General features: G+C 41.1%; 1 protein-coding gene across 1 annotated transcript in view; it reads right to left on the minus strand.

Annotated features, from left to right (window-relative positions):
- The window catches only part of IPMK (inositol polyphosphate multikinase), a 34,294-nt gene continuing 8,270 nt past the window's right edge, over window positions 1–26,024 (minus strand). The window contains exons 3-6 of the mRNA XM_064429962.1: window positions 16,823–16,919; window positions 10,997–11,169; window positions 4,021–4,102; window positions 1–3,075 (exon numbers count right to left, since the gene is read on the minus strand). Coding sequence (XP_064286032.1) covers window positions 2,441–3,075; window positions 4,021–4,102; window positions 10,997–11,169; window positions 16,823–16,919 — 987 coding nt within the window. The 3' untranslated portion in view covers window positions 1–2,440. The remainder of the gene's footprint in view (window positions 3,076–4,020; window positions 4,103–10,996; window positions 11,170–16,822; window positions 16,920–26,024) is intronic.

The raw sequence follows: 26,024 nt of genomic DNA on the forward strand, positions 1-26,024 counted from the left end.
AAACATCTCCACAGCAAGCTTTATTCACACAATTTCCAATAAAAAATACTGTTACTTCTCAAGCTACACTTTAAATTATCAGAAATACATTCATAATAACTACTGGTACAAAAACCATGATAAAATTTTTTTATTCAAAATATTCTGACAGATTGACAATATTCCAGGCGTGTTACAAATACTGCCATAGCCAACAAAACAATCAATACTTAAAGAGCATTCAAACACTGAGGACATGTATCTTAAAGCAGAGACAGGAGAGTGCTAAGTGCATACTAATCATTTTCCAATAACTGACTTGAGGAAAATGCCTCATTTCTCTGGTACAAAATGGATTAAAACCCAGAAGAGATGAATTAGGGAGGACAAAAATGGTGATGTTAAAATGTTTTTGCCCATATTTTCCTATAAAACCTTGTACCTTTATCATACCAGGCCACTACCAGTCAGGACTACTCTAGTGTTGACTATTTAAGGGATAAACAACAAAATCATAACAGAGTGACAAAGCAAACAAAACCACAAACTCTTTCTAGAATATGGCTTAAATTAATTCACAGAGAGTTGGGAATATATTAACTATAAGGTGCAAGAGAAATACCAGGTAGGAAAAAGGTTCCTCTCTTCCTGGTACTTTCCCCCTCAGACTTCACTGTATTTCACATAAAATTTTTAACACACTGGTCTCACCCTTCCTGCAAGCCCCTTTTTCCATACTTCTAAAACATCATGTTACTAAAAGGTTGGTTTCATTCTTGAATGTGTTGGCCAACATGAGTTCCAAAGTTTAAATCATGTAATTCTACACATAGTAATACCCTGTTTCTCCCAATTAACCCAAGTTCTCAGATAGAGCTAAAAATTCAGCTTTATTTAAAACAGCGTATTTGCTTGAAAAAGTATGAATCTCTTTGTCATGTAGAAAACAGATGTCCAATGAAGACCTTGTCAAGATGTGAACACAGCTGAGTGCATAGTGCAGAACATCATACAGAGAGAGCAGCAAGGCCACAGGGTCACTAAGTCCACATGAAAAAGATGTGTGTTTCCAATGACCAAGTCCATTCTAAAACATTTTCGTCCTGGAAATGCTTTAAGCATTAAAATCTTGTTCTAGGGATGGCAGGACTCCTCCATTCCCACTTTTCATACAGCTCACTGTAAAATGCATGGCAGCACAGCCACCTACACAACATACAGAAGAGACACACCAAAACTGCTTTGGATACATCATCCTTATCTCAAGCATTCCACACAAACGTTGACTTTTTCCTGTGAAAAGGAAGGGAAATGGGACAGCTTTCAAATTACACAGCCTGCCTGTGTGTCAATAAAGAAACCTGCAGTGTCTGGAGCCCAGGACGGAGAGCCACAGCTCCTCTGGCACAAGGGTGGCACAGCTGGTGGCTCCAAGGCTGGACGATCTCGCAGGAGGCTCCTCTGCCTCTGTTGCTTGAGGTTCCAGTCAGTGCTGAAGCATCAAACACTCACTGCAAAAATGCAAGAGGCTTACAGCCAGGAGAGCTCTGCACGCTCACCCTAAACACTTGTTTCCCCATTCTACTGGTTTGCTTTTTAAAGCAATGCTGTTGGAGAAGGGCCACGAGAACAACAGAGTGAGACATTTTCCTTAATCACAGCATCACATACTCCATTAACAGACTGACATAATCTCCTAATCCAAATTAGTTCCTGGAACATCTTGCATTTGCCTTCTTTCGCTCGTTCTTAGGAACAAACAGTTTCTCTGGAAGTTGTGCAGTTTAAGCCTGTTATGGTATTGTACTCCAGCATTTTCTTAGCACCTCAACACAAATTACATGGTAGCTCATCTGTGGTGAACACCAGCTACAGACATCTACGAAGGGGGAAGGGCTGAAAGAACAACAATATTGTCCCGTGACATGGAAAAGCACTTTGGGATGCACTGGCTTCAGGTGAGACTGCTGACTCAGAATGGGATTTCTCTCCAAGCAGAGTTACTCCAGTTATTCAAATACAGTAAACACAAGGGCAGTACTGAGGACATCAATCCTGCACCTTACAACTTTCAGTCTATTTTCTAAACACCTCTTAATGGAGATGTGGCTCAGTGTCAAGGCTAAATGGGCAAATATGTCATCTATGCTAAAGTCATTAGAGGAATTAACACAACCCTTGCTTCTGGTAGACCTTGGACTTAAGCCAACCACATACATTTCATTCTATTAATTTACTTATCCTGCTTTATCTCAAGTATCTTCATCCTTTCACACTTCCTAATTAACTATCAATATTTTTCCTGAGTGAAATTATAAAAAGTTAAACCCTTCTACCAAAAGTACAAAGACAAATAAAATATAGAACAATACAAACCCAGTTATACAGCATTACAAGTGCAGAAATTCTTCATGTTGTTGCTCTTTATCATTGGCCCCCAATAAAAAACATAGCAAAGAATTTAGTTATCCAAAATATTTTGCAGTACTGTGATGAGATTCTTCAGACCATAAATATAGCCCTCATCCTTTGTGTTGCTGGGAAACACATGAGCAAAATCGATCATTCGCACTTCGACATTTGCACTTTCCTTGGGCTCTGCTGGCATGTGATAGAAAACTTTTTCCAGTTGGGGTAGAACATTTCCATTCAGGTGCTCCTGCGTAATGCATGTGCTGGTTTTCCACACATTGTCTTGCTCTGAGTTCTCCACTTTTAGCGAGAGCTGACTGTGGTGCCTTTTGGAGCACGCCTTTTTGTGAAGTGCATAAAATTTAGACAAGCCTTTACCTACAGAGGCTTCGATTTTTCCATTCTCTGTAGAATTTATGACATGGATGTTATTATTGTACTCCAATACGTCTCCAGCTGCTAAGAGGCCTTTGGGCACTCTTCTCTTCTCTGCCAAGGTGACATCACTGAGCCGCACGGTTGTGGCTGGGCATGAACCTTCATAGACAAACAGCAATGAGCTTGCGTAGAAGTTGAGCTGTGTCTGGCCCTCAAACCACTCCAAAATCTTTTCAACCTTCTGAATGCTGGCAGCTACCACATCTTTTCTCAAGCAGTACCCACTGTGGAAAAACTTTGAGATGCCTGCAAGAAATGCACACACATTGGGATTATTTTCACTTCTGAACGGAAAGCAAACAATTTTTTTGTCATTTGGGATGAGAATAGTTCTGATTTGAAGGAACAGACACCATTCAGGTAGTTTTTATTCAGCCAATTACTAACTAAACCCAAAGTGAACCTAAGAACTCTGAGACCTTCAGTCATGTCACTGCTGTGTCATACTACAGCTTGGGCTTGGGTTGTAAGTAGAACTAAATGTATGGAGCACACAGAGAAAGAACACGGTTCCTGCTCCCAGGTCAGCTGAACAAAGGTCTGGACAGTTTTGGGCAGGGACCCATTAAATTCTCCATGAATAAACAGGCTCAAGCAGCTTGTTATTACAAGTGTGTTTGTGTGTGTACCCTCTATCCCCTGCTGGGGGACAGGTGAGCAGGTGTCAACTACTAAGTCTGCAATCATTATCACCAAACAGCCCCACGATGGCAGCATTTTTATTAATTGTCAATGTAGAGCAACATGTGACTTGACTTCAACTGACAAAGTCCTTTGAACTGAAAGATGTTTTGTAGTAGCCTTCTAATAGAAAATACACTTAGATATTCACAGAGGACAACTAGAGAAAAAAAATATTTATAATAAAAACACAATACTTTTTAAAGATTTCTATTTCATTAGCGTTTCAAAGTTGCAAAGAAGCTGAATTCTAGAATTCTCTCCCTTATTAGTAGCAAAAGAGACACAAGGATGAAATTCCTGTATTCTGCACTGCTGTTACAGCCAACTGCACACAATTTCAGGTTGACAGTTCAAATACTACAGGGAACAGCCAAAGACCCATCTGAGGGTCTTTGAGGACAAAAAAGGACTTTTAAAACAGGAACACCCAGAACAGTTTTTCCACACAGTTCTATAAATCAGTATTTAAATGAAAAGATCCAAGCACACCCCAATTCTGTTACTTACCATCCTTCACTGTTTCCTTGGTCAAGCTCCTTCCATAGTGCTGGTTTTGAGTCTCATAGCTGTCTGAAGACACGTGGTACACCTGAAAGAGGCAAGAAGGGGTGTCCCTATGTATTCTGAAGCACCAGTATTTCTGCAGAGCAAGAGACACCTCACAGACAGGCCACAAAATATTTAGCCCTCGCAGTTATTAAGTTTCTTGCAGTGCCCAGCAAAAAAAAAGTGCTCTCCAAAACTCTCCCTTCAGTCCTTGGCTCCAAGCTACAGCATTCCTGTGCTAGAGACGTGCTGGTGGTGGCAAAAAGCTGTGTGCCCATTACAGGGAACTCTTTTATAAGGCCTTGCAAATCACAACTGAGACCTGAAACTATCAGACTCCTGTTTGTGTTACTGTGGATGTTAAATCAGTAAGACAACAAAGCAAAATTTTCAATGCAATTATTCTTAAAATTATAAAACTATTTAGCACAAAAGCTAAACAGTAAGAATTGCTGTATGTGAGTGACCACCAAGGCCCAACCCCCTAAGACACATCTGCAACTGTCAGCACAAATGAGGCTGCACTAAATAAATGGCAGCAGCCAGGCAAAAGCTGGTTCCAGCATCAACAGCAGTACTGCAGCTCTCATCTGAACGGGAGGCAACTCACATGGGTACAGTTTTGTCCATATCAGGAATTGTACAAGCTTCAGAACTTAATTCAAAACTGCTTCACATATAGACATATTTTCTCCCACACTGAAATATTTCCATAGCAGCAATGTGCGAGGCAGCAAGGCCCAAGTATAATTTGTTTATGAGAGTGCAGACAATTTTCATTTGCAGAAATAATGGTGTTACCAAGCAGGCAGCTGTCTCTGGCAGGAACTTGGTGCCTGGCACTTGTTCAGACCACCCATTCCTGTGGCATCCACCCCCTCCACAGCCCTGCCCTCCCTTCACCGCTGTGAACAGAGAGGATCCCACTGAACCAGTCAGGGCACACTGCTGAGGTGCCTGCTCCCCATCCCTCCTCTGGGGCCTTATTCATGAAGCCAACCAATAAAGTCCATAAAAGAGAAACAGCAATAAAAAGAAATATTACAGGAACATTAAATAAAGAAAATAGAATTAATTCCCTGTTTTCATTACAGCCCACCACCCCAAAGTCTCTCACCATCCAAACAACAATAAATCCAGGATAATTACACAGATCCCCACCTCCTGTTTTGCAAAGCAGCTAGGAAGAAGTCTCAAATAGCTTTTATTTTAACAAAAAGATTGATTTTATGAACTGAAGGGGCCGTGAACAGCTGTAAGTCTAAATGTTTGAATCCAGTAGCAGAGACACTTCACGCTGTTAGAATACTTGGAGAAACTGAAGCCTCCATGTCTATGAAATGAAGAAGGCCATAGCAGAGATGAGTTATTTTAAAACTGCATCTGACAACTGTGATTTTGGGTTCACAAGAAAAATAATTTTTCTGCACTTAGTTTTTGCTTTTTTTTTTTCCAAAGCATGTGACAGAAGTACCAGCATACAACACAGAAACTCAAAGATTACGTATGTAAATACTTCAGGTACCAAAGTAACCTTCAAAAACATACCAAAAGTTTCAAAACTTTTTACAGAGCTACAAGTCAAAGGCAGTTAAATAAAGAATAACATTGCTTCGAAAGAGAATCACGAGTCTGAAGACTACATCTAAGTTTTCATTAGCTGTGCCTTCATTTTAATGATATTAAGTGTTCTCATGTAGTTGGACAAGGGGCAGCTTTCTGCAGACATCAGCACTGCAGCAGTACCTGACCAAATCATCTTGTTTACCAGAACCCTCCTTATCTCTTGCCCTAGGAGCTGCAGTTTTTCTGACACGGGCATTAGCTCAAACACACTGATTAAAATCTGCAAGCTCATTTTGTTTTCCAAAGAAATGCTGGGGCAGCACATCAGACCCTGTGCTTCTGAGCTGGGCTTCCCGAGAAGCCACCCCACCTCTTCTCATAATTTGAACAAACCCATTCCCCAAATGTCTTTCTGTATCTCTTACAGACACCGAGGCAGATGTGCATGCTGCATTAACAGCACATTTTTAACTATACAAAGCAGTCAGTGACAAAGCACAAGTCCCAGAGGCACAGGCTGAGTGTAATGTCTGTGTTTAACTGCCCTGTGCACTCAGAAGGGCCAAAGTCACCAAGAGGCTTGGCTGCAGCCAGTGGCATTAAAGGACAGCAGATCTGCATAATCACAAAAACAATCTCTGACCACCACCTTGAGACTTTGCACAACTGCAGGAAGGGACTAGTTGAACATTTCTGGAAAACCTCACTCAAATACAGATACATTACACCCCATTGTGAAAGCAAGGGAGCTGAAAGCCCAGCTCAAACAGAAACAATCTCTCACCAGCCCTTGCTCCTCCCTCACCCAGCCAAACACAGGTGGCTGTGCTGGAGGAGCAGGAGGCTAACATCAACTTCCTATTTGACAGACCTCTTGCTCTACTGTGCTGTTGTTCACAGGGCCACCACCAATCATCTGCTATTAACCCTTCCCAAAGTGACACTTTGCCTCTGAACCAAGCTTTTCCTGCATCCCTGTTGTTGCAGCTGTCTGTACTAGCCCATTTCTGTCAGAACAACAAGTCAAGTCAGATCTGTAACCTTAACAGCAGCCAAGAAATTATGAGATAGGAAAATCTCATTTCTTGTCCACCTGCCCCAGCTTGTTTTGTGTTTGCTCTGTATGCACTGGCAGGTCTCCTGCAGAGTGCAAGACAAAACTCTTTCTATAAGCTACAAAACACTGCCTTCAAGAAACCTCCTGCTTCATCAGCCATTTCTATGTATTCTTACTATGCAAGATGAGAGCTGTTGTCAGTACCCAGCTGCTACCAAAGCTGGAGCCACAAGCTGAAAGTGGGGGTAAGCAGGTGACACCCCAACTCATCCAGGCACATCCAACAGCAGCATCCATCCCCCAGCTCTGCAGGGACAATCCTGGCACCAGGTCAAGAGCCACACCCATGCCTGTACCCCATCACTGTCCCAATATAAATACATGTTTCCTTCATGCTCAAGTAACCCAGGCTTCTCTGCAGGCCCTTCATCCTGCCACAGTGCAAGACTTAAAGAGTTTCAACAAGCCTTAAGTAAAGCAAGGATTTGAAGAAAAAAATAACTAAGGGGGAAATTTTGTTAAATAAACATTCTCTTCTTTGATATATCTCTGCTTTATAGTAACGCTCTCACATTAACACTGCTGCTGAAAGCATGCCCAGTTATCCAAATCCATTTACCTCAACATCTCATTCCCTCATTTTTACTTTTTTTAAACTTAATGTATTGTAGCTAGACCTAGACCACAGATGATGAAAGTACACACATCCCTGCTTCCTGCTGCCTTGAAAATCCAGCACAAGAAGGATGCATCCCTGCTCCCTCATTTCCAAGATTATACTTGGATATTACTCTGCCCATTTTGCTTCTTTGTTCCTCTGGACTACTTTGACTGAGTGCTTCACATGACTGATTACACCCCCAAATGCTCTGACAGTCAATATACAGCTCTAGTCAAGTCATTACACAAATAACTTGTAGAATGAAATTATGCTGAAATTTATCCAGTGGAAAAGCAGACTATTAATCTCCTAAATAAGAGAAACTACAACCCTGCAATTAAATCATGAACCATCTTTAAAACAGCTTAATATAGTAATTTTAGACTCCCAGAACTTTCACAAAGCATCTCATTAGAATAAATTTCTTTTATGCAATAAAAGACCACCTGCTCCAGTTTAGAAGATTTTTTTTTTCAGGGCTTTTGGTTGGTTTCTTTGGCTTAGGGTTTTATTTATTTCATTATTTATTGTTTCATGGATGTTTGTTTTCTTTTAGGTTTTGTTTTGCTTTGTCTTCCTGTTTCCTTAAACATCAAAGCTAGAATTAGATTTATAAATGTAAAAACCCCAGTTCTGGTAATTTTTCAGTCTAGAAGAATCTGAACAGTAGATGCAAAATTTAATACTTTTATGACTTCCCTCCTAAATCTTGTTACTAGCAGATCAGAGCTTGTGAAAATTACCACAATACAAGGAGGAGTTCATAAAAACCTCATAAAATAGAGTCAGTTACAGTAAATCTGAAAATATCCTGCAGAATCATGTGCTATAGATTAAAAAATTCACTTGTAAAACCAGCTTTGATTATTATACATTACTGCCTGCATATTCATAGGCACAAACATAGAAGTCAATGATGGATTATAATGGTAAAATTACATAATCACCAGTTTGTGCTTTAAAACAGCATTTCAGAAATATTTCGGAGTAAGTGAGATTGCAATTGATGCCCTGGAAACAAAAGAAAATCTGCAGGATCTGGGAACTGTGGATTGCAAAAGGACTGTGAATCTGAAATGAGAGCACAGCCCACACATACTGTGGTGCACTCAACAGCCTGCAGAATGCTCTGTATGTAACACTGCCTGTGCTGCAAAGGGATTTCTTACCTGTCTGCATGACTGCTACTGAAAACGTATTACAATTTGTATTTTTGCTATTGCAACAGTATCTGAGACTTCCAACTTCTATATAAAGTCTAACTACTTGCACAACAAATCATGTCCACTCTGGGAGAATCCCAGAATGATCTGGTTTCAAAGGGACCCAGCTCCAATCCCCTGCCATGGGCAGACAGGTTTCACCAAACCAGGCTGCTCCATGTCCTGTCCAACCTGCCCTTGGACATTCCAGGGATCCAGGGGCATCTCTTAAAGAAAGGAACTTCTCCACTAAGTACAGAATCGTGTTGTTAAACAATGTTATGAAATAACTGTGCTTCCTAAATGTATTTCCATGCATTTATTCTGTCTATTCAGTGTGTTAAGCTAAATACAGTTTAAATGCCAGAACTGTGTACATAAATTAATGCTGGGCTAGACAGGAGGCTCCTATTTTTAAGGACACACCACACATTTTATATATGAACAGATGACTGCTTGTTTACCAATGCATAAAAAAAGGCTGTTTCAATAGCCTTTTTGGTAAAAATACACTGTAAATAGATTCTGGGCTAAAACCTCCACCTATAACACTTTTTTGCTTGTATCTCTTCATGACAACTTATACAATGGGTGCTTTAGAAAAAACATAGCTACATTCTCTGTTTTTCCTGGCTCTCTCCTTTGCCTCGTAAAAAATTACCACACAAGACCACCTCCCTGGTAAAAAAAACATTGAATGGAGAGATTAAAACCAAACCCCAGTACTTCTTTGTAACATCATGTTTTGTCCAGTGAACAGGAGCAGCCTTCATCCAGCACGTGAGCTGTTCTGGGCTGTACATATCTGTGTAAGTGTTTTATAGTATGGCCAGAAGGTTGCAAAAATAAAGCAAGCACAGGGAACACTCCATGACCAAAAGGCAGAGAACATGCCTTGTGAATTCAGTTTGCCAAGTGATGTGTGAGGGCAGGAGGAACCTTTTCAAATCTCTTTGGAAAACAACTTCCAACATCCAATTGGGTGCCAAAGGCAAAAATCCAAATCTCATCTAGTTAAACATTGGATGGCAAACTGCACTACCTGGGAGAATCATCATTATACATCCAGTCTCAATTAGGGGATTGAAAAAAATTCTGCAACAGGAGAAAGACACAAATGAGTGACAGTGTTAGAAACAATAGCCACAGGCATACCACAGAAGCAATCAATCATTCCTTCTGCACTGTCATGAAACAGAGGACATGAAGAACATTGTTTTACAAATGAGATAAGAAAGGTTACATAATGACATCAACCAGACCCAAAGCTGTAATCTCTAACCTTCCTTTTCCATCTAAACTGCTTGGCTGTTTTTTGACTTAACTCCCACACTCTTGCTCACAGGCTTACGTAATTACTACTCATGACCACTATAATTTATATAGCAGCTTATCTCAAGGCAGAGTTAAGGGCTGGGAGGCTGGGCAGCTCTGCACAAAACATTACAGGGATATTAGAATTATCCTGAACAATGGTGCAACCTGGCTGCTGTTGCTATTGAACAGCAAAGGGGAAGCTTATCAAAGCCTCCAGCCATTTATGCTGCACAGCTTGAGGAGCCCTGGCTTTGTGTGTGAGAGGAAAAACAAAAATCCCACATCAAAAAGAAAACTATTCCTGTACCTATCACTGCAAAGAAAACTACTTTTGGATTCCATCAGGAGCTCAGTGACATCAACACATTTCTCCTACTGAGCCACAAATGTTCTGTACAGCTTTTCTTTATGTTGAAGTCTTAAAGTAGCCAATACACACTTACTGACTCTTAGTATTTCTAAGGGTATTAAGAGCTATAGGGATGTCTACATGCCCAACTAACCTTTCCCTGACAATCTCCTTGAGTGTGTAAACATCAAAAAAAGTTTCCTTCTGATGGAAAACTTTTTAAAATGCAAAACATAAGCAGCTGTTCATGGCTATATGCATCGCCTCTGAGAGCTTACTGACTCTTCCCTAAACACAAAAAAATATGTAAAATTATTTTTATTTAAAAGCAGAGTATAAAGATGAAAAATGTGGAGGACACAGCTCATTACTAAATTATTAGAAAGACTGGTTCAGTACGTAAATCCATGATGTAAGCCTGAAAGAAAGCAAACACACAAAAATCCACTTAATAATTTTAAGTATCTGTTGTGGTGGTGAAGAATTAGTTGCAACTATATTCAGTTTTAAATACCCAGCCCCTCTCTTGTATACCTATACAGTGCCCAGGTTGCAAATAGCTTGCCCTAATGGACACAGCCAATTAAATAATTGTTTTGAACCAGGGCAGTGTTTTGGAACTGACTTCACCCAACAGCTGACACCAGCACTACCAAGACATTCAGGTAACACTGTATTTATGTACAGCTCAAGAGGATTGCTGCTTGCTAGGAAAACCAGCTGCTGTACCTGGTGTGGGACAAAAGGCCTGAGCATAAACTGAAAGTGAGGACAGAAGTTCTTACCCTCATTCCAAGAACCAAGAAGCCAATCTCTTCCATCAGCGGGTACTTGCTGACCTGCTGCTGTATCTTCTCTGCTGAAGCATAGGGATCATAACTTTTCTGACCAATTTTTACATCCATTATGCAGGGCTTATTAAACTTACGGGTCACATCTTCCAGTTTTAGATATGTATCTGTCAAAAAACCAAAACTTTTGTTAACAGTGGGTCATAGCAAAATAATTACATAGCTTCTGCTGAGCACCTGTGGAGGAATGTGAATAGTTTAAGGCTTAATATCACATGAATTCAAGAGTCAAATTTGTCTCTGAATGCAGGCTAAATCATGGTCACTGACACCCACAAATTCTATTGCAATGAAACTCTAAATGCTTTCTTGTTAAGAAAATTGCATACAATTAACATGCATTAACCTAGCATTCAAATTCAAATTATTGCCCAGATAAAATCCCTGAGTAGCTTTCACTAAGTCATTAACATATCACGAAGAGCATTACTAACCACATACAAATGCAGCTTTTGCAGCTGTGTGGCTGGTTTCGCAATTCCGATGGTCTCTTGTGTCATTTTAAAAATGAAGAAAACATTTCAGTCCTAGCCTTCAGGGTCTGAAGTGCAGCTCATTCTGCTTCTCTTTATCCCACTCCCATCTACACTTATTTCTCATGACACACCTTTAGGAGAAAATGCTCTTGGAATCCTAGGCTGCCTTTCATCCATTTCTAACAGCCCTTTGGGAGGGTAGCTGGACTAAGAAACCCCAAAAATACTTGGAGTACCTGAAGATTCAAAGGATGAAAATGACCATTACCAGCATGACCCCCACACTCACTATCAGAACTCAAGAAGGAAATGGAGTCAGTATAAAGCTAGCTCTCAGACAACCCTGCTAGTGAGACAGCAGCACCCACCTCCAACCCTTGCTAAGACACCAAGGCAACACACAGCCTCAACATGGTCTCATTATTCATGTGTGCTTTGTAAATCCACCTGTCACCAGATGTGCTTTGTAAATCCACCTGTCACCAGGCACAAACTTCATATCTGCTTTTCTTTCCAGTACAGCCTACTCCATAAATGTATTTCTTTGGCTTTAATGCAGTTTGAACACAAAAAACCATTGTATTATATCCCATTCCTGCAGTATGATCTAAAATGGGATTGTGAGAGAAAGCCAAACTAGTTCAAGTTTAAAAAGAGGCACAAAGTACCTTGTTTGAAAGCTGTACAGACAGGTAACAAACCAAAAGTCCCAGTCAAGATAAAAGGAACAAGCAACATTTCATTTACACTTAATAAGTAGAAACACTTTCCTAAGGAAAGGAAATGAAAGGGATTTCTACTACTTTAAGTCCTAACAGAACTTCAGTTTTTACACCATCATAATAAAATGTCCTGATTTCTCACAAAGTATTTAATCCTCAGCTGCCTGCTTTCTGTATGAATGGAACTAGGCACCTTGTTAATGTAGTCATTTTCAGGAAAACATGTCAAACCAATACACTAAAAAAAAAATTTAAAAAAAACAAAACAAAACTACTCTTCCACTAACTCACTCCCCCAGCTTTCAATGTCCTCTGGGCTACAGGATCAATCTAGCTACAGCAAAAAGTGTTTTGTTATGGGCTAGCTCACCCACTAACTACAGCTGCAGGAATACATTCAAGCTGAAATAACTCATAGCTACCTTTGAGGAGCCCTAGGAAGCCAACACACTTGATATTTGCCCACTGAATATTCCCAAAGGAGAAGCAGGACAAATACTCTCCCTACCAGGCAGCATATTCTGTATCACCTGAACTGCAGGTGCTGCTTCTACTCTTCAAAGCTGTTATACAGAGGTCTAATCCAGTCAGATATTAGCACAGCTTTTGCAGGACTTGGAGAAACCACTACCAATACCTGGGGAGTCCATAAAATCTGATAGCTATCTCTTCTTAAACCAAAAATTGTAAAAATCTAAGTGTCATCCTTCCGACTATTTTTGCATATTACAGAAATCACTGCAATCAACAGATTTGTGTCATCACTCTAAAACAATGCAGAAAATAACTAAATAAAGGTCAAGGTTTTCAGTACATAGCTCTCAAAAGCAAAGAGTCACAAGTTTACATGGGAGGTTGCAAAAAAGTCTCAGAAAAGGGCTGGAGTCCTTCATCACCAATTCCAAAATGCTTTGAAGCATGTGGAGAGCACCCCAGGATCAAACTATTAGAAATAAAAAATACAAATTGTTTAGCTGCAATGTTTTCATCAACCCTAAAATAAAACCATATAGAAAGGAGAATAAAACATCTATTTCCATAGGTACCCATTGGCATCTGCTGTCCTCTGCTGCTCTGATCTAGTTCCTGCTTTTAACCATACAGCACCAACATTCAGCACCTCCCAAATGCTTTAAAGTCCTAAATATCTGTCACTTTGTTATTCCCCATCCTTTCCAGATTTCTTAAACTATCTCATCGACCTCCTAAAAACATAACAATTTTTTTTTAATTAAGCATTAAATTACCTTTGTAGGTAACACCAATCCTGGGAAACACTAATTATTTGGCAAAGCCTGTAAATTATCCAGAAATTTCTCATCTCTTTCACACTTTCTAGAATTAAATCTTTTTTGTTAGCTAAGTGCTAGCTCAGAATTAGGCATCTGTTGACACATCCCTCTGCTCTCACAAAGCTGTTTGTCCTTTTTGGCAGAGTAATGCCACCCAGATAAAGCAAGTTACTTTTTCTGATGATTGCTTCAAACAAATGGATCAATTGTTTACACTCCATCTTTCCTGGCACTCCTTGGTGCTTATTTGCACTGTATTCAACAGTCCAATGAAACAGCTCCCAAACCCACAATACTGGTACATGACTTTCACTTCCAGCAGTTACCTATGATCCCTCCAAGCACTGAGACTAAGGCAAACAAAGTTCACCCTCACATATCTATCAACTGCTCCCCATTTTCACTCCCCAGTTACTGCAAACCTCTGAAGCTCTGACCATAAGTGTACTTCTCAAGGGCATCAGTGAGTCTGCACCACATCCCAGGTAATTAGAGGGCTCTCCTCCCTTCTCCTTGCTTGGTTAAACAAAAACCTGCAGATTTTTCAAGCAATTCAGACTTTCTAAATTATTATGTAGTGCCCTGCTGACCCAGTGTGCTTCAGGAAATGATGCATTTTCTATCTCAAACTAAATTAAATTAAAAAACCCCATGTAGGCAGAAATTCATCAAGATTTTTATATTAAAACTTGCATTGCTAGATAGTCTTGACCATACATTTCAAGGATTTAAATAAATGAATCATCAGAGACTTGCCCTGTCCTTTTCTGTTTACCAATGGCAGGAGGGTGTGCCTTGACATATTATTTACACATTTTTTACAGTCCCAAAGGAAATAAAGCTAAGACCACTAAAATTCAGCAAGTATCCACGGCATGAACCACTGCAGACTTCAGCAGAGACATGCCAGTGCATTCCATCCTCCCTGGAGACAGAAGAGACAAACTCACTGGAGGCATCTGATTCCTTTTCATAACTTAGGAGACACCTCTCAAAACACAAGAAGCAGGGAAAAGCCACAATTGCCCACAGCAACAAAGAAAGAAAAGAAAGGTTTGAAGCTGGGTTATATGTATCTATCCTGTTCAGAGGTTAGGCAACAAAACTGGGTAACAGTATGAAATGAGCAGCAGGGAAGTTACTTAAAAAAAACTAAAGAAAATAAAAAAGGGCAACAACTAGGCAGCCACACTCAGAAAACTCAGCAGCAGATGGCTCCTACATCTTTATAACAACTTTTCCACTGCTTTGTGAATAAAATCCAAATACCCACAACGCCAGTGAAGCTAAATTTCAAGTCCAACCCATTTCAGACTAGCTTAGGAAAACAGCATCCCACCTCTACCTCCATTTCCTTTGCAATAGCACTGGGTATGTGATTTCAGCAGAATGGGAGTTATTTTACAAATTGCATTGATACTGGGAGTCCATCTTTTCTGTCATATTTCCTACATTCTCATTTACACTTCATACATTTCACCCCTTTTAGCTAGCAATTTCATCCACTCACCTATATTTCAGTATAGAATGCTGACACTTCTCTCTAAATATTTCTCTAAGAAACTAAATTATGTTCTTCATCTCACAAACTGCAATTCCTGCTTACCTGTCACATTGAAACTCAGAAAGGGCCACAAATCAAGTTGAGAGTAGACTAAGTTTTGTTTTTTCGGAAGTCACCTATGACTAATTTAGTAACAATAGGAAATTACTGGGTTCACTACTACTGGATTGCACAGAGCTGTGATGCCAGAGCCTGCAGAGCAGTGACTGCCAAGGGAAAGGTCAGGCTTCCAACATCAAGACTGCAGCAAACCTACAAATATATCTTCAATCTACATTTAGGAACAAGATACACACACACTCTGCTAAGCTCCATCATCTGCAGCAGCTTTGATTTCTATCAAGACTACACAAAGCTCATTAATACTACAGATAAGAGTTGGCAGTGCAGTGTTTTGGTTGAACTGTGGCCACAGCTTTCTATGAAGAGGCCTCATGATAGCACACAGCCTTTTCAAGAAGCAAAACAAACAAAACTAGAAGTTTCTCCTCCTTTAAACAGTTATTCCTAATTCCTATGTCTGAATGACTGGGGGGGACCTTCCAAAATCCAGCCCCATGGTGCACAGTGCGTTTGAATCCCCAAAGCAAATGAGCAATGTGTTGAATTACTGTCTCTTGGTTAGACCACATATTTCCACATCTTAAGATCATACCGCAAATAGCAAAAAATCATTTGCAATTGAGAGGGAATATTAGGTGAACTCCATAACACATTAAATTGTGAGGGAAGGAAAAATAGCTCTTGTAGAGCTATTTAGAGTTAGTGCCAAGCAGGAAAGCATGAAGGCAAATCTGAGCTAAGAAACTGCTGGTAGTAACACAATCTTGTTTTCATTTTTTCTTGTAGATATTATACCATATCTTTGGATACTGTCTTACTACTTCTTTGGAAAACAAGTCTATCAAGTGATAGCATAAGCAGAAGACAGAGACATTTTAAAGGAGCATGGCATCTAGTTTGGTGCCCATTTATTCAAATGGACTCCATGGCATCCCTTTGTTTCTGTGTGTTCCAGAACCTTCATTTTCCAACTGTGAATGAGAAAAGTCCCCAGAAGAAAATCTACTTTCTAATACAACAATATATATTTTCTCTTGAAGAGATGATCTTCCAACTGTTCTACCAAAAGCACCCTTTTCTTCCTGACTCCTAATATTATACAAACACAGATTTTAAGATCTTTGTTTCATTGAAACCAGTAACACAGGATGACAAGCAGCACTCCCCACCACGACACCTGCTGAAGTGCGTGCTTTGGGTGGTAAGGCACAGTGATGGGATCCAACCTCTGGAGAAACAGCAGCAGATTCCAGCTTGAATGCTTCCTCAGCCCCAGAGTATCCATCTTCCTTTCTTCCACACCCACAAAGTGCTTCTTCCTTTGATCACCTGGCTGCACACAACCATGGAACCAGCCCACTCCCCCACCACGACCTCACCCAGCTCTGGGGCAATGTCCATCAGGCCCAGCTACTCAGGAAACCTCTGCTGTACAAACAGCAACACCCCATCTTCCCTGGGAGGAAGACTCCAAAGATCTAACCCAGCCACAGGACTGCAAACTGGAACCACGTGTTAGAGGGAATGTCAGTGGGTTCCAAAACAAGCCCAAAAAAGCCCTACAGAGCTCACAACTGCCAAAAATCAGTCTCCAGAAAATTTCTCCAGGAGGTTTGGATTAAGAGATAAAATTAGAACAGTACCATTTGGTGCAGTAGGTGGTGACCAGACACCGAAGTATTTTGGCAGATATTCCCGCAGCTGCAGAAGAATGCTGTCGCAACAGTCGGAGTCATAAACCTGAAATAAAATAGGCAGGCTTGGAGAGATCATCATTTTAAACATTCATTTTTCCTGGTGGGGTGGTGAACAAGTATCTGCATGGTACTTGGCAGCTAGCTGGGGCCAAACCATGACAACTTCCAGTTGTCCCATAATTATACTTTCTTACAGTATTTGTTTTCATTAGTCTAAGGTATTTACCTTACATTTAAAAAACATACAAGATGAAGATGATACTTATCACAGTCCAACATAAATGAGTGGCATCCTTTCTTTCAAATTTTAAAGTGGCAACAAAACATTAACCCTAAACACAATTTATGGCTTAACTTGAATAAAAATCTAAACTGTAATTGTTAACTTCAAAGCCTAGATATTGAAAAAGGTGCTCTCACACTTGCATTCAAGACTGTTTAGGATTACTGCATTGTATTATATATCCAAATATTTTTAATTTCTATCAGGTAAAGTATAGAAGCTCAGACTAGATAGCATTTTCTCATCTTCTTCAAGACAATTCATGCTGTAGCTACACCACACAGACCATGCACAATTCAAACACAGTTCTTTTCATTTGCTTTTAACGCTTTCAACATTTTTTTTCAACTTCCGTAGGAAAAACAGTAAGAGCTTGGAAACAGTAGCTGGCTTATATTCCTGAAGGAACAACTCTGCAGTTAAAATGAAGCTTTGGATACTATCTGTTGTGGAATTGCATGACTGTTACCAGTTTGCAGCACTTCTGAGAAGGTTTCAAAACCATTGCCTTGCCCAGATTGCCCCCATCCCACCCAGGGATGTAGCTGCAGACATCAGGGATGGCCTACATCATGCTTCCACACACTTTGTAGACTGAAAGATCTATATTCCCACCAGGTTACAATGATTGTCATTGCATTTAGGAGCCATCTCATCCCACTGCCCATAGAGACGTCCCAGTTGTGCTGCCATCAGGGTGTCCTTGCCCTCAGCCCTACCACGGCCACACAGCAATGTGGATGCTGCACAGTGACCTGGCATGCTCAGGGTTCTGCTGTCCCTGCAGTGCAGCCACAGACCACTGCAAAGTTGGCAGCAAGGCAAAAAAAATGTCAGGTGTTAAGAGCTCTGCAGACTTGGCTCAGCTCACTGGGTCAGGCCACATTTAACCACAGTGGGGGAAACCTGGCAGCTACAAAGGGGAGGCAGTGCAAAATACATACCTGCAGCATTATGTTAATACAGCTAGGGAGGAAAAAAAATGGGCCTGAAGTCCACATGCTATTTTAGAGCATCCAGACAAGCCTTGGCTACCCTCACCAGTGCCAGTAACTCGACACAGCACCTCGTGCAGCAGCAGTGTTAAAATTAGTTAATGGGAGCTTGTCCTAAATTTAGGCTTCACTGCAAAAATCTCAAACTAGGTGAACTCAAATCACCAGTGTGCTTCTAACAGAGGAACTTCTCCACAGCGAAAGCAGGGCTCTCCTGGGCTTGCACCAAGCACAGTTAGTGGGCACTGATCAAGAGCATGACACACCCATGCTGACTGTATGCTAAGGTATTGAATTTGACCCATTCCTTTAACCAGCTCATGGTACAGGCCCCATTTAAAAGCTACTAGGGCAAAGGGCTGAATCCTGAAAGCTCAAAGTAGACAAATATGTGCACAGTGTATTGCAAAACTCTGGGGTACACCCAGACCACACCCACTGTCACTACTGTTGCTATCTTAAGTATAGAGAAGTTGCTGGGTGTGTACCTTGTAAGTCACAGTGTCACATCACAGGGCACTGAACTCTCTTCACATGTCATGGTTTGACAAGCTGGCATGACCACTGAAGATATGTCTAAGTCCAGTTTCCCTCCATTTTAGCATAAGCTGGTATGCTGCTACATTGTGCTCTAAGATAAAAAAACCTTTCTTGCCCCTGTGATCAGTGAATTTACGCAACATTTCCTCACTGAGCCTCGGGGGTTGCCAGCAGAGGACAGTGCTTTCTCCAGAGGACTGCAGTGAAGCTTGATCTTACTCGTTTAAGGAAGAAAGGAAGCAGCTAAGGGTGGAAGAGAGGGGAAGATCAGCAGCAGGCAGATGCTGAGGCACACACTTGATCACTGCTCTCTTTGACAACAGCTCAGACAGCAGTTTCTGGGCCAGCACTCCAAGCACTGACTGGTGCCATCACTTCATGTTGTGTGCAAGTAGTACAAACCCAATTTTTGCTTACTGTGGTAGCTTATGATCATAACATCTTACATCCAAGGCAGGGCACCCCACTGCCCCCAGCAGTGCTCTATTCCCAGATGAGTTTGAGGAGATTTGAGAGGCAGAAATTATCATACCTTCAATGGGAGCAAGTGCATATAAATAGGTCAGGACCAAGAGGAGAGTGATGGAAACCAAAAGTGCAGCAGACAACAAGGAGAAACACTGAATGCAACTGAAAAAAATAGGCAAACATAATAACTCATTTACTTTATTTATTAGGAAAAGATTCTGAGAAAGTGGAATGTCAGGAGACCACTTTGGTTTTTCTAAGAGAGACAGGGCCCTTGTCTTACTTTTTAAAGTAAGTCAACATTCGACCATTAAACTTTGCAACTTAAGAAGTAATTATGAGTATGCTCCTGTGTATTTCAAACAGCAGGATACAACAAAGATACTCAGATAATTTATAATGGGGTGTAATAGCACAAAGTTGAGACCAAATGGAGAAAAGAACTCCAGAAGTATTATCTTCCAAGCAGTCTATTCCTCAATATAAAACATTTTAAATGGAGACAGAACTCCCCGTAATGCATTTTTCAGTATCACTACTTTGACAAAACAGAACTAACTGCATTACTTGTGTCTCTCAAGAACTCATCTTGCTCCCAGAACCAGTAAGAAATTCCCCTCATAACTCTGCATAACATTTACAAGGCACTTATTTGACCTTAATATAGACCTCCATCTCGGCCTGTAACGTATTCACATGTCAAACAAGAATAAGCACCCAATTAATAAAGATCAGAGGAAGTCACTTGGTGTGGGCAAAGCAACAAAACCAGACATTTCAGGAATGATGCTCATTCCTGTGCAGGACAGAACCACTTCTGCTCATTAGAACGGGGCCTCGTGAGCAGTACACATCATGGGCATTCTTTCTCATTTCATACAACCTGGTAGCAAGCCACAGAATACCAAATATAAATGTAAACATGATAAAACCATCTCTCAAACTACACAGGGAATATACCATGCACCTCATGCCCCAAAAGGTATTGCTACCAATACTGCTGGAAGATTCCTGAAAAATGCAGGTTATCACTCACCTTAGGAAAACCTTAATAAATAAACCATTACATTTTTACTTACATCAGCAATATTCCAATTTTACTTCAAGAAACAGTGCTTTTTTTTTTTTTTTTACTGTAACAGTGGAGGTCCATCTCTCCAGCAAACATGACAAATACAAGCAATTTCTGTGTTAGCGTATATAACGTCTTTATCCAATAAATCAGGATATCCAAAACAACTCTATGCCAGCTCAGCCTGGGGAGTTATCCCTTCTACATATCACATGCTACATTCCTCCAAGAGCTCCAAGACTGGAGACCTAAAACATCTCCAGAAAAGCAAGTAAATAGGATGCTGACATTTGGGGGGCTCATGGCACGACCATTACAAATTACAGCCACTAACTCATGGGGGAACATGCTCCAGATATGTTCTGAGGCAGCTCAGATAGTCTAACAGACACCATGAAGTCATAATTTCCAGTCATGCAGGACTTTTTAATTCTGAGGCTTATTTACCATGCCTAAGTTTTTAATCCAAAGTACACTCTGGGGTTTCCTGGAACAGAGTCATCTGCTTTTAATGCAAAGAGGGGCTGCTTAGGACAATGGGAATGTTCTTTTCCTTATTTAAAACACAACATTCAGAGTTTTTTGCTAAAGGCTAGATAATGACCTAAATTATAGAGGGAGGGTAAAACAAGTGTTTCAATTTCAACAGGAAACTAGTTCTAGCAGTACAGACCTGTCTTCGACTGTCCTGTTGAAAAAAATACCACTTTCACAGAAAAGTAATCCTTAGAGAACCTTCTGAAGCACATTAAAGAGTTAGTTTAAAAGAACATCTATTTTACAGCTATTTGAGTAGGAAACCAAGTGTCAGAGTAGGCATATCAGTCTGAAGCATCACCTTTCTTTGTTGCCAGCTATCATAAACTGCCCCTAAAGGCAGCAGCACTACAGCCTCCAGAGTCTCAGATTACACAGCCAGCTGCCAACATCAGGCAGAGAATTCACTGTCCACCGTGGGATCTGAGACTTTTTTTGACCAATTAATGCAGCTAAGTCATGCACTTAAATTAGCAAATGCAAGACTTACAGATGCTAGGGCAACCTGAATTCCTTCTTCCATTGGGTATGTGTTATATCACAGACTTTAATTACCTGAGCACACACTGCATTTCCCTCCAGACTCTTACATCAGCCACTTACACCAGGCAAGTGCAAGGGTCAAAAAATGGAGGTTGAAACAGCAGCTGTGATTTTAGCAATTCATAACTGCTTGGTTCCACAACTCAGAGAGCCCTGGGTTTTTTCTGAAGTGGTACCATCATGGTTTGAGTTGTGTCCACAGAACCTGTTTCCACAAAATGACTGGCATTGAGCCATCTCTGCTTATAATATTCAAAATGTCATACCACAATAACTTCAGAAGTTAAATATTTGTGAATGTTGTTACACTAAATGCTATTATAGCAAATTGCATAATTTACTATCTAATATGCAGCCATATTAATGAGATTGCAACCATTTTCACTGAAAATACACAGGGAGCACTCCCTGCCAGCTCAAGGCGAGTTTTTCAACAACCATCATCCCCAAGTCCTTCTCCCAGGGCTGCTCTCAATCCCTTCTCCTTCCAAGCTGTTGTGTGTCTGGGATTGCAGGGCAGGACCCTGCACTTCTCTTTGTTGAGCTCCATGAGGTTTCCACTGGCCCACTTCTCAAGCCTGTCAAGGTTCCCCAGGATGGCATCCCTTCCCTCAAGTACATCATCAGCAACATTACAAGCCTGTCTGGGTCTTTTTTTTTTAAATCTGGAAACTAGAATTCTTTTTGGAGACTGAATTTATTTTGGTTTTCTTTCAAGTAGGCAACCTACACTTTCCTCAATCTCATTCTGTCAGTTCACCAACCATATCTTACTTTTAAATGAACTTATAATGAGAAAGTATTTTCTCTATAACACTAACATGTATTAGTAAGTTGATCCATATTCTAAAAACATTCATAATTGAAGTCTAAACAGTATTTGATCCAGGCTGAAAAAGCACTTGCATGACCCTCCAGCAGAGCAGGAGCAAAGTGCTGGGTCTTAATTCAATTTAACATACTGTGCACTTTACAACTATGCATTTTCACTTTATTTCCAACCAGATCTACTCTTGGTAAGGAATATTCTGCAAAATTAGGTTGCTAGGAGAACTGGATTTTTTTTTCCTGCTTATTTGCATAGACTACAGACTACTCAGTCTGTTCCCAACTCCACCCAGTAGTTCCATAATTGCATCAAATTGCAATAATGGCCTTTTACTGTCTCCCTTTTTAAAGGGTTTCCTAGATTTATTAAATTGGGTTGTAGTTTATTCTGTGATACACAATCCTCAAAGAGCATGGGAAACAGACACTCACCAGATCCTTCTAGGTTAACTTTCTACTCTGTGGTGTGTTTCTTCCAAACTGGTTTTTGCTGCAGAGTGCAAGAACCACAAAAATCTGCCATATTTTCCAAGTTTTACTGTCCAGTCATTTAATAGTGAAGTACAAAAAAATTATTTATAGAGCAGTAGTAGGAACTCAGCAGATTATTACAGCTGTACTTCATCCTTCGTCTCTCTTAGACAACTCCTCATGTGAAAAAAGATCTGAATACCAGCTGCCAGTATTTCACAACTTTATCAAAAAAACATTTTCTTCTCATTAATCAAGAATTACTGTGTGTCCTTGCTTTTATTGCCAATTCCCAGGCTCATGGTTAAAAGCTAACTTCACATGCTGGTTTGCTCATTTCCCCAGCAAAAGAGGATCCCTTCTAGACAATTCCTCAGCAGAGGAGTGATGCTGAGAGCAGGAGTGAACTGCATCAGAACATGCTCACTGTGTTTGCCAACAGGTAATTTGTACACCTCAGTACCAGCATCTCAACGTGGCAGATCCACATGTACCAGAATGAGGCACAACCAAAGATCCTTTTGAGCTACAGCTCCAAATGCAGTAGAAAGGAAAGGCATGGGCAAGGCATTGCTTCTCCAAAACAAGATGTTAAGAAAACCAGGCATCCTGTATTTTTGTCCATACAAGACTGGAAATCAAAACCTTAGCCAGAGACGTGATCACAGGATAAGGATATTTTAGTACACAACAGCAGCACGATGGCCATCATCCACTCCTTTTTCAGCCAAGGATTATCATCTAAATCAAGAGCACAAAAGCACTTCACTGAGCTTACAAAATAGGGTAACTTATCCTGAAACAAGACGTACTCTGCCTCCCAACCCCTTTCCTTTCCTGTCAGTAGCAGAGAACAGTTTATGGAACACAGGCTGCCTTATCATGATTTATGCTATATAGGCTTAAAGGGAGCTGAGCCTTATGACTCAGTTCTTGCAATTCCCTGCAAATTCAGGCCAAAACCCATCTTTCAGACTCTTGGCTTCATTTTATGCCATGGGGGGGAGGGAATCACCACAAGCCTTCTGCACTGACTAAAGATGCTGGAATACTAATTAAAATTAGTAGGTAAAGAAGCAAGCACTGAGCAGGAATGACAAGACATAGCCCAGGAGTTGCAGCAAGTTATTGAAAACAAAATAAATAAAACGGGAAGGAAAAGATTACTGTTAGTGGTCCAAATGGGCACAATTCCTGAACATTTCTTCTCTGTAACCCCACAAGCACAAGAACTGTGGCTTCAGAAGTATTAAAGTAAATGGATTTCACTAACACATTACCCCCTGGTTACAAACTAGAAGCCTGACTGTTAAAAAAGACAGCAGAAGTTGCACAAACAATATCAATCCTGCCTTGTATCTGGCTGTAAAATGAGCTAGAGAGCTCTTGAGGGAAAGCAAAACAAACACAGGTCACTGACCTATGGAAACTGCATTTCAATACATCCAAAGGAAACTTCAGAACAATTGTGTAGGCAAACACAAAGCCATTCCTTCCTAGCTTTCACGTGCCTAACTCTCACCTAACCACTGTAAATCTCTTTTACATGTTGGAGCTATTTGTGTCTCCTATATCCTGGCTTTGTTTTTAGGACACATAACAAGAGTGAAAAACATTTTCTGCTATCTCCACTGGTAACAACTTCCTTGCATTCAGATTCAATGTCAGCAGGACTCACCCTGAACTGCTGCAGCAGTTTACAGCCATCACTAACTGGGCAGGGTGGAAGATTTGTTAACCAGAAGAGCCAAGCAATTAGCTGAATTATCTTTTTACAATGCTTGGTGCAGTTAATGATCTCTCTTGGTTCACAAGCATTGGCCAGAGGTAGGAGGTTACCACAGCTGAGCTGGGACTGGGAGAACCCTGTCCACCTTTTCAATCCAACTTCCCAAAACCACCTGGGACAGAACTACCTGAGAATTTGGATATGACTTGCATTACAACAGCCTTGGAAACCTTATGCCATTGCAGCAATGTTATCTGGAGCCATGGCATGGGGCAACACCACTAGAACCAGCTATGACAATTCTGATGTACAGCCAACAGGGAAAAAGAAAAAGTAAAGGTATCCACTGGAAGCTGCCCAAGCTGCAGGAGCTTTCCCAGCAGTTTGCAGCAGGAGGAGGGAAAGTGTGCTACACATCCCCCAAGTGTCATGCAGTCACCACAGGCAAACTGAAGGGCAATTCAAATAAAAGTTTACAGGAAGATTTATTGATCTGTTAAGCATAAAATCCCAGTTTATTAGCTGCTCCACTAGCAAACTTTAAACTTCAGTAGGCCATGCCCAGAAAAGTTACACACAGTAACAGGTCTACAACAGTACTGAGTGAAAGCCAAAATCAGCAGTCAAAGAGCAGCCATTTCCAAACAGTTCAGCAACCTTCTCTTGTTCCACTGAACAGTAACAAACACTCCATCTCTTCATGTTTAATACACAGCTTGTAGACAACCACAGTCACAAAGATAACTACTGTCAATTCTCTCTTCCTCAGTTTTCATAGCATCACAGAATGGTTTGGGTTGGAAGGGATGTTAAGGACCATCTTGTTCCATCCCCCTGGTATGGGCAGGGACACCTTCCACTATCTCAGGTTGCTCCAAGCCCTGTCCAACATGGCCTTGGACACTTCCAGGGATCCAGGGGCAGCCACAGCATCTCTGGACAGCCTGTGCCAGTGCCTCACCACCCTCAGAGGAAAGAATTTCCTCCCAATATCCCATCTAACCCTGCTCTCTGACAGTGGGAAGCCACTCCCCCTTGTCCTGTTCCTCAAGGCCCTTATCCAAAGTCCCTCTCCAGACTCTCTTGGAGCCCTTTTAGGAACTGGAAGAGGCTCTAAGCTCTCCCCAGAGCCTTTTCTTCTTAGGCTGAACAACCCTAACTCTCCCAGCCTTTCCTCATAGCAGAGGTGTTCCAGGCCTCCCATCATCGTGGAGGTCTCCTCTGGACTCCCTCAAAGAGGTCCATGTCCTTCCTGTGCTGGAGGCAGCTCTGCACACCCCTGAGCTGGGCAGCATCCCCTCCCCGCAGCCCAATCTCCCTCTTTTAGTGCCCACAAAAGCAGCTGCCCTATTTAAGGCCCGGCATTCCATCATCCTCCTCCCTCTCCTACAGAACAACAGTTTCTGCAATGCTGCATTCCAGACATGACAAACCAAGGAAAGCCCCGTGCTGGAGAGCTCTGAAATGCAAAGGCAGAGCTGTACTAGCACAGAGTGCCCTGGAGCACAGCCTGGCTGAGACAGGAGCTCACACCCAGCTGAGCAGGGGGTTACCTCACACACTGGCTGCACTAACTTTTTCAAAGGACACTGTTCTCACATTTTTCAACTCACCTGGTGCAACAGACCACTGTAGGAGTGCTGATAGGTTTCCTGTTTCCTCCTTCTATCAACACTGCTGAC

The sequence above is a fragment of the Passer domesticus genome, chromosome 8 (assembly GCF_036417665.1).
Source record: "Passer domesticus isolate bPasDom1 chromosome 8, bPasDom1.hap1, whole genome shotgun sequence".
NCBI lineage: Eukaryota > Metazoa > Chordata > Aves > Passeriformes > Passeridae > Passer > Passer domesticus.